Source organism: Perkinsus marinus, assembly GCF_000006405.1.
Source record: "Perkinsus marinus ATCC 50983 genomic scaffold scf_1104296971186, whole genome shotgun sequence".
NCBI lineage: Eukaryota > Perkinsozoa > Perkinsida > Perkinsidae > Perkinsus > Perkinsus marinus.
In genome coordinates, this window is record NW_003202174.1 from 19,405 (window position 1) to 32,644 (window position 13,240).

At 46.6% G+C, this 13,240-nt stretch overlaps 7 protein-coding genes across 7 annotated transcripts in view; 3 read left to right on the top strand and 4 right to left on the bottom strand.

The window, feature by feature from the left end:
* Window positions 1-259: 259 nt before the first annotated feature.
* Pmar_PMAR006527 (hypothetical protein) lies at window positions 260-1,474 on the bottom strand (the record flags this gene model as incomplete). The annotated part of the gene is made up of 7 exons (XM_002767092.1): window positions 260-463; window positions 532-669; window positions 717-836; window positions 916-1,023; window positions 1,076-1,257; window positions 1,301-1,362; window positions 1,423-1,474. Coding segments are annotated over 7 exons (866 nt in total), but the record flags the coding sequence as incomplete, so codon positions are not given.
* Window positions 1,475-2,499: 1,025 nt separating this feature from the next.
* On the bottom strand, window positions 2,500-2,952 carry Pmar_PMAR006528 (hypothetical protein; the record flags this gene model as incomplete). The annotated part of the gene is made up of 3 exons (XM_002767093.1): window positions 2,500-2,590; window positions 2,620-2,741; window positions 2,797-2,952. 3 exons carry the CDS (start codon window positions 2,950-2,952, stop codon window positions 2,500-2,502), a joined length of 369 nt encoding a protein of 122 aa, XP_002767139.1.
* A 580-nt stretch (window positions 2,953-3,532) lies between these two features.
* Pmar_PMAR006529 (60S ribosomal protein L17, putative) lies at window positions 3,533-4,306 on the top strand. Its single transcript, XM_002767094.1, has 3 exons — window positions 3,533-3,703; window positions 3,767-4,124; window positions 4,177-4,306. The coding sequence occupies exons 1-3, from the start codon at window positions 3,570-3,572 to the stop codon at window positions 4,231-4,233; spliced, it is 549 nt and encodes a 182-aa protein (XP_002767140.1). The 5' UTR covers window positions 3,533-3,569; the 3' UTR covers window positions 4,234-4,306.
* Window positions 4,307-8,741: 4,435 nt separating this feature from the next.
* On the top strand, window positions 8,742-9,390 carry Pmar_PMAR006530 (AP-2 complex subunit sigma, putative; the record flags this gene model as incomplete). The annotated part of the gene is made up of 5 exons (XM_002767095.1): window positions 8,742-8,875; window positions 8,929-9,025; window positions 9,073-9,168; window positions 9,238-9,300; window positions 9,352-9,390. The coding sequence occupies 5 exons, from the start codon at window positions 8,742-8,744 to the stop codon at window positions 9,388-9,390; spliced, it is 429 nt and encodes a 142-aa protein (XP_002767141.1).
* A 1,117-nt stretch (window positions 9,391-10,507) lies between these two features.
* On the top strand, window positions 10,508-11,967 carry Pmar_PMAR006531 (Rab11, putative). Its single transcript, XM_002767096.1, has 7 exons — window positions 10,508-10,607; window positions 10,657-10,760; window positions 10,809-10,857; window positions 10,905-10,986; window positions 11,034-11,141; window positions 11,193-11,319; window positions 11,564-11,967. The coding sequence occupies exons 1-7, from the start codon at window positions 10,544-10,546 to the stop codon at window positions 11,714-11,716; spliced, it is 687 nt and encodes a 228-aa protein (XP_002767142.1). The 5' UTR covers window positions 10,508-10,543; the 3' UTR covers window positions 11,717-11,967.
* A 179-nt stretch (window positions 11,968-12,146) lies between these two features.
* Window positions 12,147-12,345, bottom strand: Pmar_PMAR006532 (anaphase-promoting complex subunit, putative; the record flags this gene model as incomplete). Its single annotated transcript, XM_002767097.1, has 1 exon — window positions 12,147-12,345. A coding segment is annotated over one exon (199 nt), but the record flags the coding sequence as incomplete, so codon positions are not given.
* An 833-nt stretch (window positions 12,346-13,178) lies between these two features.
* Pmar_PMAR006533 (centromere protein a, putative) overlaps window positions 13,179-13,240 on the bottom strand; it is a gene marked incomplete at both ends in the record, with an annotated part of 5,244 nt that continues 5,182 nt past the window's right edge. The window contains one exon of the mRNA XM_002767098.1: window positions 13,179-13,222. Within this exon, the coding sequence (XP_002767144.1) occupies window positions 13,179-13,222 (44 nt within the window). The remainder of the gene's footprint in view (window positions 13,223-13,240) is intronic.

A 13,240-nucleotide genomic window follows, 5' to 3' on the forward strand; every position in this document is an offset into this window, starting at 1 on the left:
AGTGATAAGAGATACAATCTGTATACAACAGCTGTTGATGATGCCTCCTTTGCTCACTCATTAAGCGTGGTACTGACAGTAACGTTGGGTAAAACTAATGAACCCAGAATTAGAATCATGATTCCCGAGACACCGAATAGGGCGAAGTAAATGGCGAAGAACCTAAGTTCCATGGGGAACGATAGGGTATAAGGAAATAGTGTCACCATACTTTGATAAGACTTTTCCGAGTGCTTTTTTGAATCCAATAGCATCGTGCCATGTAGTTTGAGAGGGATCCGCGATTGTGACGAAATCAATGCAACGCTGTACTCCAGCCAGCAAGCCATGTTGCGTATCGTCGTCGTCGTCGCCATTGCTATGATGATGATGATGACGATGATACCTATCCTCCCCATCATCTCGCTGCTGAGCTCTATGTTCTAGAGTTAAAGGGCGCGTAGGATCACGGCACTCAAAGTACCTTGTAAGGGCGAACAATGATGATGATACTGCTGCTGCTGGGTCGTGCAGTAGTCGTAGCAGTCTTACCCACAACGCCCTATAATAGCATAATTAGTAATCTCTACGAGAGGGTACATAATACCAACCAGAATTGCTGTTACTAGATACCACGGTGAATTGGCTGGTGTATTCTCTGGATAATTGGTAGCATAAGCCAGTTGATAACTACCAACAAGTGTAGCCTGTCCCTCTATACAATAATTCAATATTACATATAGATTACAATGAACAGAGTCCCAAGGGAGCTGAGGAACTTAGCCTGTGTATGGAGCTCGAACCATCGATATATCATCGGGGCCACGGTGAAGCATATAGGCACTTCTGCAGCGTATCTAATTAGGGAGTAGAGTAGACACGACTAACATGTAGTAGTAATAGTAAGTTGTGTGAGTGCTACATCATGTACACTACATGAGGAAATGTGCCAGATAGGCTATTGAGCCGAACATTGAACCCTCCACCAGCAATGCTGCTCTAATACCAGCTTCTAGAAACAGCTGGGCCACTCCAAGAGAGAATCTGGGATACTATCGTCGAGAATAGTAGCATTGAGAGTATCCTAGTATCCTACACTATCTTCATCCAATAAGTGTAGTCTTTATAGATCGCTATGTCACTAGGCCCTATTGGACGACGCGATAAACGTGATCGTTGATTGGCCGTAAGACCATTGGGCCGTCCCTCAGGAGTGATGTGCGAAGTGAAAGCCATGATATTGGGAGCTTCCGAGTGTGTTGATAACTTACTCAGCCTCTGAGAATGAAGTAGATAGTTATTCGATAATAACCACCATTACATGTCCATGATTATTTCTCATTGTATTGGTTTTATCCTTCTCAGTAGTTCCATGCTCAGCTACTGAAGATTAGAGCAAGAGCCAGTAAGGAGCCCAGGAAGGAGGTGGTATGTATGGCCTACCACCAGAAATAGCTGGAGAGATGTCCGCAGTTGAACTGGTCATTGTGAGCAAGGAAGCACATGAACACTATGAACAACAACAATACCGTCGTGGGTAGTGGTGGATGATGATGTCAGTACTCACGTCGCTCCTAAAGGTATGAACAACGGCAATGAGGAGGAAGTGATAGTCTAGACCCGTTATCACTAACTAACACAACAAGGCCATGCTGTGGTTATATTCCCATAACAAGATGATCGGATGCCAATTAAGGTGCCTCATGGATGATAACAAATCTCACAGTAAAGACCACCACCACTGTAAGGAGGACATACACTCCTGAACTGCAACAGCAGCAGCAGCAATATGATCATCTACTACCATGTTGGGCGCCTTACCAGATGATGCAACTGTCTTTATAAGACAGTAAGTGATGATGATGATTATTGATCACCATCGGATGCCTCTAACGATGCCAGCTGCGTTGATTCAACTTCGACTTCCGTAGAATCCTGGAAATACTACTCCTATCTAATCACTGTGATACTCCTACCACATGATGGAGTTGTCTTCTAAGTACCCTCTCTGCCTCATTTGGCCCATGCCCCTCCTCCTCTGTCAGGTGTGGCTGCCTTCTAAGTACCCTCTCTGCCTCATTTGGCCCATGCCCCTCCTCCTCTGTCAGGTGTGGCTGCCTTCTAAGTACCCTCTCTGCCTCATTTGGCCCATGCCCCTCCTCCTCTGTCAGGTGTGGCTGCCTTCTAAGTACCCTCTCTGCCTCATTTGGCCCATCCCCCTCCTCCTCTGTCAGGTGTGGCTGCCTTCTAAGTACCCTCTCTGCCTCATTTGGCCCATGCCCCTCCTCCTCTGTCAGGTGTGGCTGCCTTCTAAGTACCCTCTCTGCCTCATTTGGCCCATGCCCCTCCTCCTCTGTCAGGTGTGGCTGCCTTCTAAGTACCCTCTCTGCCTCATTTGGCCCATGCCCCTCCTCCTCCTCTGTCAGGTGTGGCTGCCTTCTAAGTACCCTCTCTGCCTCATTTGGCCCATCCCCCTCCTCCTCTGTCAGGTGTGGCTGCCTTCTAAGTACCCTCTCTGCCTCATTTGGCCCATCCGACCCGATGGTTTGAGCAGAAGCAGGTGGCCAATCCGAATCCTAAGCGAACACCCCCCATACCCTCATATCTTACCCTGCACACAACGACTAACAAGGGACCTACCGTCCACGGTATTGCTCTCTGTAATCTTGAGGTGCGAGTTGTTCGCCGTTTCTGAGCTCTTTGGCACGGACAGAGGGCACCGAGAGGACACTAAGAGATAGAATGCCGCCCCTAGCCCCACACTACTACTACTACTACTACTACTACTACTACTACTACTACTACTACTACTACTACTACAGAGTCCTGCAGCACATCGAGACACATACGGCACTTCCGTTCCCACAAAGCCCCACCACGACGTTTCAATGCATCCATAACCTCTGGAGATAGACACTGAGAGAGCGGCCACGTAAACGAAGATATTCCAGTAGTGATACCCTCATAGGCCATGTTTGCCCTCGGGTGGCCTCAGCAAGGGACCATCTACCCAACCGTACTGGAACCACTGAAAAAGCAGTAAATGTTATTATAGCTCCTTGATGAATACCAAATGGGTGTAGCACTTTAGCACTGTAGTCCTTTTAGCGAACAACACATTCAGCATGATTCGAGTTATGGTTGTGTGGAGTTTGACAACTTACAGCTAATAGTTACTTGTATAGGGCTCCACTCTATTCGGTTGCTGGAGACTCCTGCTGCTCGTGGTGACACTACAGGTAGGTTAGAGTAGTGCCGTCTACCACTTACTCTAACCCCTACAGGCCCCTTGTATTGTTCTTGTTGCTCTATCATGACAAAGTTTTAAAGAATCTAAAGGTCCACAAAAGGATATTCTAAAGTAATGGTTCGCGTTATCTTAGCAACTACAAGCAAAGCTCGCTCCGTAGGACCGTTACTCATCATTTAATACCCACAGTGTGAGTCTATTCACGGAGAAGCTCAGTAAGGGTCGAATCCCACTATTTTGTCAGGCGCGCGCTACTTGCATAGCGTGATCGATGAGACTCATAAGAAGCCGTGGTGGTGTTTTCTCAACCTTCCTCTGTGGCTAAGGCTCTGCTACAACTATGCGTTATACTTACGAACCTCGTAACCCCGCGAAGGCTGTCCGTGTCCGTGGATCTGATATCCGTGTTCACTACAAGAACACCTATGAGGTGTGTCAGGCCATCAAGGGTATGGGCCTCAAGGCTGCTCAGACGTAATATTTACTACACGTTTTCTTGCTCATTGCTTTAGGATGTATCGTATGCTTGTTGTTCAGTTACCTTGAGGATGTCATGGAGCACAAACAGGTTGTTCCCTTCCGCAAGTTCTGTGGTGGTGTCGGCCGTACTGCCCAGGCTAAGGCCTTCAAGGCTACTCAGGGTCGCTGGCCTACCAAGTCTTGCAAGGTCGTCCTTGGTCTCCTCCGTCAGGCTGAGGCCAATGCCGACTATAAGGGTGTTGATGCTGAGAGTATGACTCTCACTCACGTCCAGGTCGACGAGGCCCAGAGGGGTCGTCGTCGTACCTACCGTGCCCATGGTCGTATTGGACCCTACATGAGCTCTCCTGCCAACATCGAGTTCATCTTCGAGCAAGATGATGAGACTGTTGAGAAGCCTGCTGAGTCCACCAGGGTAGTATAGCATGAGGATTTAATTATTTCGTAGTATACATTCTATTTTGTAGATTGTCAAGTTCACCAAGAAGCAGTTCGCCAAGCGCCGTCTTCACATTGGTAACTAAGCAGCCACTACCAGTCTTATCGGGATAATGCACAACAATCTACAGCAGCAGAGTTTCGGTGGTGCCTAGCCTCTTGGATACCGAGGAATAACGCTGCGTTGTGTTTATTGTAAAATGAGGAGGGCGTCAGGAATGCAAGGGAATGTTTTGGACGGCTTCTGGATTAGTCCCACTACATGTATGAGGAGCACGTCCGGTATGAGCGGAGGTGGGGGGGAACCCCTCCCTCGGAAAGGGAGGTGAAATAGTTCAGCCATCCCAAGATAGCAACATCGACTTGTCGTTATTGCGGAGATAATCAATTCGTGCGAGAACGGCTGGGCTTTGATTCTATTGTAATACATAGGGTTTGTCACCCAAGCGGACATAAGATTATGTGTTATATCATGTTTCGTCTGGCCAGGAGACTGCTCGGTCAATTCCGGTAGTCACTCGTCTTACCCATCTTTGGTGGATGCCTTTGTTGTGCCATGATCGTCAGTAATCTATGTTCTCGTACGTTACCATGGCGAGGGATAATAATAGTATGGCCGAGCTTCAGCATGGACGCTTTGTCGCTGATCCTTCCTCACTGAATACTTCTATTCGACTATGTAATATATTAGGGTTATGCTGTGGTGTAGCACGTTTTACTTGAGGGTGCATGCTTTAATTGGTGGATAATCATGTCGCGTATGTGAGTATATCATATACTGTATATGCATATGTAAAGTTCACATTGTAAACTACTAACAACATCTAAAGGGTAAAATTGTAACTTGGGAAAAAATCAAATGGGATCAATATTGTGCACACATGATTCATCATCAGAACCTCCTCCTCACTTCTCCTCGGTAACAGCACACTTGGACATCGACATTTCATACCTACATTCACATGCCCCCTCGGTGAACGCACTACCCCTATGACTATTATTACTGTAGCTGCCTCCGCCTCCGAATGGGTCCAAACTCGTCTTCAGGAACGGGCTGTGAGGTGTCTAACTCCATCCCGAACCACGGCATCTGTGTACCTCTCAAGTAATCATCTACCACCACCAACAACAACATCTCCATCTTCATCACCCTCATCTGATAGCCTCTGTTGTTCGGGCAATAATAAGCAACGACGCAACAGAAAAAATATACCGAATACCATATGGAACTGCCTCTGAAAGGGCAGTCAGTCTTCGCTTTTGGTTAGCTGCTAGAACCTCTCGACTACTGGTGGCTAGAACCCGAACGATAACTCTGATCCGTGTTATTAGTTCTTAAATTGCTGATAAAGGAATGGGGATATTTGTATCTCCGGCACTCTCTTGATGAACGCTAAGGCTAGAGTCGCGAGTTGGGCAGCTGAATGAGGAGGCCTATGTTGTCCCGCGGAGATGTACAGCAGATCATCGCTTAGTATGTGCAGCATAGGCACAGCTACCATGGTAACACCGCGTCCAACATGGACGGTTCGGGAAGACAGCCCATCGCTGACAACTGCATTCTTTAGCCTGTAATTCGATTATCAAGTCCTGATCATCAGGACCTGATGTCGTCGGTTTCACTCGAGAGCAGCTGTCTGCAGGGCAAACGGGTGGACCAGTCGATGATCCTTGAACATGTTAGCTATTACTGGATGCTTCTAGCTATGTGCTAACTGCCTTAACAACTAGCTAACATCTTTCACCGAACCAACTACCCAACAGTGTTGGGCCAACACTCTTAGATAACAAATCTGGCATGTCTCAAGTTTAACATGGTGGTTGAGGGAGCCGCCGGTGTCTGGCCTTACAGACATTAGTGCCTTGGACGTTGGTTCTTCGGCCTTTTCATAAGGCATTTGCCCGCCCAGGACACCGAGCAGATGATCTGCTGCATGAAGGCGATGAAATTGTTCGTGAGAAAAATGCAAGTCTTTTCAGGCTGAGCAGCGGAGCAAAACTGCTGATTGAGGTCAGAAGTTCTGACTCAGAACTGGTTGTGTAAACCCCACTTAGATGGACTTCAGATGAATTTGAGTGGGATTTTCACCAACATTAGATAGTCAGAGTTGGGATTTCATCATGAAATACTCTGACTCAGTGCCAAACACTCTGAATCAACCGTAGAGTATAAATTTGAATCTTGAATCATGATTAGGTATCATACATAGATCGGACTCAGCGGCTGATTGAAATCAATGATTTTGCTCGTGCGCACCACAAAGTGCGACTCAACTTCCCCCAAAAGTATCTCGTCCGTTCTTGAATAAATGAAAGCGTGCCGTGCTTTCTGAAGCGTTGCGATCTCTGCCAAGAGCGGGTAGCGATCGTTTGAAGTAGTCTGCCATGCATTGTGATTAACTTTGTACGTCGTCAGCCTTGGTGATAGTATGAAACTATGAGCAAATTTTGAAAACTTCCTGTTGGTTGCTGTACACTTCTAACCCAACTCGTATTGTACGAGTTTATTATCGTAGTATTTCGTAGTGTAGTCATATATGAACTCGTTGAATCAGTGAGCGAATTTCTGAGCTCAGCTGAGGTAAGCGGATATATATTGCAACAGGGTATCTGTAGCGAACTTTGTATATTGCAATTTGCAACTGTAGGCAGATGAGTGTGTATGCTATAGTTGAGACACTGCTGTGAATTTATGACTCGACTTGAGATTATCCAACATAATTACCGATATTCTATAAGTGATACTAGGTTTCGGAACTGTAACCTAAAACACTGAAATAAAACTGTATTATTAATACATAAGTTCATGGTGATACTCAAGGCAACCATCTCACACCCGAGTCGGGTGACCCGACCTACGCTGGCCAGCGAACGGCACCACAAAGGGAACTTTCCGGCTGCATTGCCACGTCCATATGAAGAGAGCATTGAGAGCTCATCTCAAGGCGATGTTGCGGTCAGAAGCTAAGGAAAATGGAGATGATCTGGTTGAGATGTTCCTCGACGACGTGAGTTTCTATAAATATGCCCGTTCCATGATTTGTTCGCTGGAGCAGTCAGGGTTGGACCTTTGGGAGACTGCGGCCGCATACTTCCGCGACAACTGGTTATCCAAGAAATGTACCTGGTTCCACTGCGAAGTTACAATTGGACCCTCGGGTATCCAGGCTTTCCTACGCAGTTGAGGGGACGAACTGGGCATTGCGGAAGGGTAAGCCATGCTAGAACAGCGGCCATTGTTACCAAGCCGTAATATAGATTGAATGTAAAAAATTACAAACTGAATATCATACAAAATAACCGGGTGCCCTGGCTACAGGGATCGTAGTGCTCGAATTACTGCGTTTCGACTCCTATTCAAGCTCGGCAGTAGTGTTCGTGACTTACCCTAGGCGATGAGTTAGACGGGCTGTGACTTCATCTCTACTTTCCCCGTGCGGTATCATCTCTTGTCGTTCACGGCGAAGCGCCGCTATCTCTGTGAGAGACCCTCCTGGCATCGGTCGACCTTCGTTATGTTTGAAAGCTCGTTGCCTGAGGTAATAGATCTTCATCATGACATTTTGTCCTGGAGGTAGGTATCCTCGTTCTCGGGGATAACGGAATGTGCTCTATGGCTGGCAACCGGACACTGCCAACTTTCACACTTCTTCACTTCTCCCGACAGCTTGGGCTGGGAAACCACGCCATACTTGGCGTTAATGGGGTGTTTGCGCTGCCGCCATATCCGCGAACCATCTGACCCAGTCATTATCAGCATTGTGAAGCTGCACCGTTTCCATCCAGCGGATCGAGCGCGAGGGCACCTGTAGCGACGCGTACCGTTGATGATGCGCTTTCTTTGGTAGCTATTGTTGAGAACCATCTTCAATCCCGGCTCGACCCGGCGTATTTGGCCAGATGCGCCTCTGCGTCGACGATAGATAGAACTGCAAACTTGGCTGCTAGCGAGCTCGTTGTTGGTGCCTGGACCGCGGTGGTCCCGAGTCGTCTGGGCTTCGGGACAGCTCGACGGGCCAGCCGGGCCTTCCTCCGTATGGGACACGCCGTTTTCACAGACTCTCTTCATTGCCTCTTGAGCAGCTTCGTTGACAGCTTTCTCCAAAATGGCGGGGTTGTTTTGAAGTACTAGGCTAGTACTACTAGCTTGGGCGATACTCGAGTTCGAAGGGTCCATGCAGATTCGAACAAGATAAAAATTCGCTGGCAGGACCCGCCTATTATAATTGACATTGTCAACTTGACAACTACTGGGAGGTTCTATTTCACTACATCTGCAGTTCCTGAGCATAGCCACAGTGTGGCTGCCACACTACAAGAAGAGAGCCGGTTGTAACTTACAACTTGTAAGTTCGCGATAAGAGCATTTCTGAGTTAGAGTCTAACTGTTAGACATTCCAAGCGCTGAGCCGGAGTGACTTCGACCATCGACGATTAGTCGCCGATGCAATAATTTTGTGGCCAGGATCATAAATTTGTGGCTGAACTGCCGCAGCGGAATTTTGTGGCGCGCGCAAAACCGCCAAAAAATTTCATTGGGTCTTGCGGTGTGATGCGCCTCGTTTTTAGGTTGTTGTTACTGCTGCTTTTATCGATGATACGGTTTGTATTGGTGCAGAATAGGCAAGGGAAGACGCGTCTTTCTAAGTGGTATGTACCGTACAATGCAGCTCAGAAAAATAAGGTAGAGAGGGAGATACACCGGGCTGTGGTATCTAGGGATAAGCGGTAATGATGACAATACTCAGTATTAGGACGGTACATGAGTCGGCCTAATGCAGGTCTACCAACTTCCTAGAGTATCGTAATTATAAAGTCATCTATCGTCGGTATGCTGGCCTATTCTTCAGTTTCTGTGTGGATGTCAATGATAATGAGGTACGCTGCTAACAGCACCTTATCTATCCCGTATCCATCATCCTTAGATGTGTGTATTAGAGCTCATACACCTACTCGTTGAGGTATTAGACGGCTACTTTGGTAATGTATGCGAGCTAGATTTGGTGTTTCATTTTGATAAGGTAATAATAACAGTGATGATACCACTGTTGCTAATAGCAACTTGCTATCATCATTAATATTACGGTTAGGTGTATCACATAATGGATGACCTATTACTTTATGGTGAGATAGAGGATACTAGCTCTGCAGTGGTACTACTGATAATGATGATGTAGGTGGTCATCGGTGATGATACTATTTAGATACTCGACAAGCTTCGGCAGTCCGATAAGCTGGATTGATACAAGCAATTCTCCGTGATGTGCTAGTACTGCACTAACTACACATTCTGTTTCAAACTATCATTAATATTATGACATTTACCTTACATTCTGTTCCAACGTTGCGTTGTTTCACTTCCTAAACCCTCGTAGTTATTCATCATTATGCTGACCGCCGCCGCTGCCGCCTCATTCTCCACAACCTTCTTGCCTACACCAGCGGTATCATGATTACTTGTGTTACTCGCCAGTTCTAGGAAATGGCAGGGGACTATGAGAATTGTTCGAGAGGCGATAAGATGGCTTTTCATACCATTCCTTCCTGAACGGAGCATAGGTACTATCACGTTGGTCCATATACGTCGCTTTTGGGATACTGTTCGATGTGCTTTCTGTGACGGAGGTAGCAATACAGTGTTACAGTGGATTTAACATTCGTGTCATGACTTTCCAGCTGCCAATAGTGATGGTACTACTACCAAAGGGCGGTATACTTTATTGGACCTTTGTCCACTTGCTGATATCATCGCGGCAAGGATGCGGTGACCAGGGGTCGTCTACGTGTCGTATCCATCGGTAATCCACTTCAGTACCGAAGGCTATAGCTCTAAAGTATGTTATCATCATCGGCTAGGTGACCCTGCTATATCCAACTACAGTCGGACACCATGCACACCTCAAGTCCGGAAATTGAAATGATTCCTAAACCACTCTTAGAGCGTTTACTGGTGGATTGCTAACTTTAGTTAGACGTTTGATGGTGATTATGTCATCGGCATGCTCGGTAGTGGTATTCGTGCCGTTCGTTAGTAGTAACAGGTATGTTATGGGTGTGGACGATGATGATAGTACATGCTACGAGTGCTGCCGATTGGCTACAATCGGATGTAGTCTGTGTGGGTATGGAGGTGCTGGCGCTGAGTTCCTTTCAGTATCTATTACCAACACTTCCTCCCTCCTTATTTTGAGGTGTCTCATCACCCCATGATAGCCGCGCTCTCTGTCGAGCTCCCTGGTAATAGAGTCTCGTTAGCTACTGATAACCATGTCCCTATCCATCATTATCTGTCTTGTTGTTGCATGCCTTGTCTCCCTTTTCCTTGTACTAACACGTTGTGTTGAGGAGAGGTCATCACTATGCTGTAGTCGATTGTTTTCACCCAGTAGCATATCCATGCCTAGTAAGAATCCGACAGCAGAGGAAGACTACGACTACCTCTTCAAAGTCGTGTTAATTGGTGAGCAACAGCCTCGCATTGGAGAACTCCCTTTCCATATCCACCTCAGGTGACAGTGGTGTGGGCAAATCTAATATACTTAGCCGATTCACACGAGGAGAGTTTAATCTGGAGTCTAGGTCTACCATTGGCGTAGAGTTCGCTACCAAATCAGTAGGATCATCATCATTACTCCCATGCACGTATCATATGAATATACAGGTCCGTATAGGCTCGAAAGTGGTGAAGGCTCAGATATGGGATACAGCGGGTGGGTATCATTATTCACTGTGTTCATGTTTATGTTACCATTCACAGGCCAAGAGCGTTATCGTGCCATAACATCAGCGTATTACCGAGGTGCCGTCGGAGCTCTACTCGTCTACGATATATCCAAACGGTAAGAATACATACACATTAATTACAATTAGTGGTGGAATTGAGTAGATCATCATTCGAAAACGCTGCACGATGGTTGAAGGAACTGCGTGAGCATGCAGATAGTGATATCGTGGTCATGCTAGTCGGCAACAAATGTGATCTATCCCATTTGAGGTGAGAACATCTACATTCAAGGCAGGCAGGTAGGATTGAGGTTGTTTTTAGAGCGGTCGAGGAAGATGAGGCAAAGAAGTTTTGTACCGACAACGATCTCCTATTCATAGAGACCAGTGCTTTGGAGGCGACTAATGTGGAGGAGGCCTTCCAGGAGATCCTAGAGGATATATACAAGGTATCCGCGCGTTCACCTCGGGAGGTCAGTAGATTCTTCACTGTATCAACCGAACTAACATACGAATTGAGGTAGAAATGCCTGAAAAATCCGCGATAGTTTTTCGATGTATCCTCGAATATTTCTCCTCATCACGATGTCGCACATAGTGAACTGAGCTTAGTAGAGCTTGTGTATATTCTCCCGAACTATACAAGGTGCAGCTACCAACAGCCACTGTGTGATGCTGCTGAGGACCTATCAGGTTAACTCGTCAAAGCCAACACCATTACGGGCTGGAGCGGACACTCCATCAATAGAAGAACAACAAGAGCGGATGCGAGTACAGTTAGAAGGGGCAACAAGTGGAGGACAGCAGATACAGACACATCATAGCAACTGTTGTGCCTCTTCGTGATGATTATATAGAAAACCATTCCTCCTTGTTGTTGTACCTAGCATGACAATAACAATAGTAACAACCAACAACTACCGTCACCACCATCATCGTCTATGATAATATACTATACCGTTATTCAATGCCATCATCATCACTGTTATGTATACACATTGGACTATGCTCATTCTACCACTACTGATCCTGCTACTGCTTATAATTGTGATACTGGTGGTGATGATCGATGCCAGTTAACATATTCTTATCGCTGCTGTCCACAGGAGTTGAGTTATTCTCCGTATCACCATGTCCGAAAGACTTTATCACGAGTGTCACTTGGCGAAGAATTGGTAGCATCGACACACTCTGAATGACTCTGCCCCTACCAATCGCACCTCTAATGGTTTCCACTACTGACAACGCAAGGGCATAATGAGAATTCATGTACCACATTCTCGTATATCACGAGAGCTTTGATCCAACGACCACCCACTGCCGAAATCAGTCTTACATGAGGGGCATTCTGAGCTCTCTTCGAGCAACCACCGATCGATACAGTCAACATGGAAATGATGCAAACACGGCAATGTTCGCATGAGACATGCTGGTATGAACTCCTCCATACATATAGCACATGTCGGTTGTGTGTGCTGTTCCAAGTAATACCATCTTGGGAACGTCTTCAGTAATACGGGATCGACGGTGCGATGCTCAAGTGTCGTCGTACTTTCACCAGTCAAAACTTCGAGGAAAGTATCATCCTGGCTGGCCGAGACTCTATGCAACTCATTATGCGAGGAAGGAGAGACTAAGGGTGATTGAGGTGGCGGAGCTTGCACGGGCATACCACATAGAATGTCCATGAACCCGGTGTGCTCCCACTGATCATCAGAGTGTGGAAGACTTCCTGATATATCGTCTACTTCTGCATGTAAGGAATCGATGAAATCCATCGAATAAATCAACTATGGAAACCCCCGAATTCCCCATTATAACTCGATATCCCCTATTATGTAGTGAGAACTGATGTGTGGAGGAACAAAAAGTGACGGCAAGCTCATCAGGGTCTTTATCGAAGGTCAGCGTAGTTCATCCATCAAGGACAGCACACAGACAGGCGTATACACGGCACTGCCTTGTAGAGGGCCGGACGGCCTGTTGGGAGGTTAACGGACGAGTCCTTCACACGTTTATCCTGAAGAACGTAACAACTCTAGTCCTTCAAGCATGCTGTAATACAGCAGCTATGCATGGAGAGATTTCTGTAATACGTACCACCAGCAGCCTTACTCTCTCACCATCGACGACTACCAGCCGAGGTGGCTACTCATACGACCTCTATATCTTATAGGAATCTACTCCACGCTTACGGTCACCAATTGACTGAGTGAATAAGGAGATCACTTTCAGCGGATAAGAGCCTCAGCCTAAGGCCTCAAATCTACCATAACGTCGGCATACATCATATCTGCTAGAGTGGTTACTACAAGCGTATAAAACCACTCTTATTGGTTGTGGCATCCTTGGCTAGTAGTAGCAATAAGA

What these genes read in the sequence shown, in the direction of transcription:
- Pmar_PMAR006529 (XM_002767094.1), top strand. Translation starts at nt 3,570, where the DNA reads ATGCGTTATACTTACGAACCTCGTAACCCCGCGAAGGCTGTCCGTGTC. An exon ending in GGCCTCAAGGCTGCTCAGAC is followed by an intron (nt 3,704 to 3,766) that starts GTAATATTTACT and finishes CTTGTTGTTCAG; the next exon opens with TTACCTTGAGGATGTCATGG. An exon ending in AGCCTGCTGAGTCCACCAGG is followed by an intron (nt 4,125 to 4,176) that starts GTAGTATAGCAT and finishes TCTATTTTGTAG; the next exon opens with ATTGTCAAGTTCACCAAGAA.
- Pmar_PMAR006531 (XM_002767096.1), top strand. Translation starts at nt 10,544, where the DNA reads ATGCCTAGTAAGAATCCGACAGCAGAGGAAGACTACGACTACCTCTTC. An exon ending in CTTCAAAGTCGTGTTAATTG is followed by an intron (nt 10,608 to 10,656) that starts GTGAGCAACAGC and finishes TATCCACCTCAG; the next exon opens with GTGACAGTGGTGTGGGCAAA. An exon ending in TGTGATCTATCCCATTTGAG is followed by an intron (nt 11,142 to 11,192) that starts GTGAGAACATCT and finishes GGTTGTTTTTAG; the next exon opens with AGCGGTCGAGGAAGATGAGG.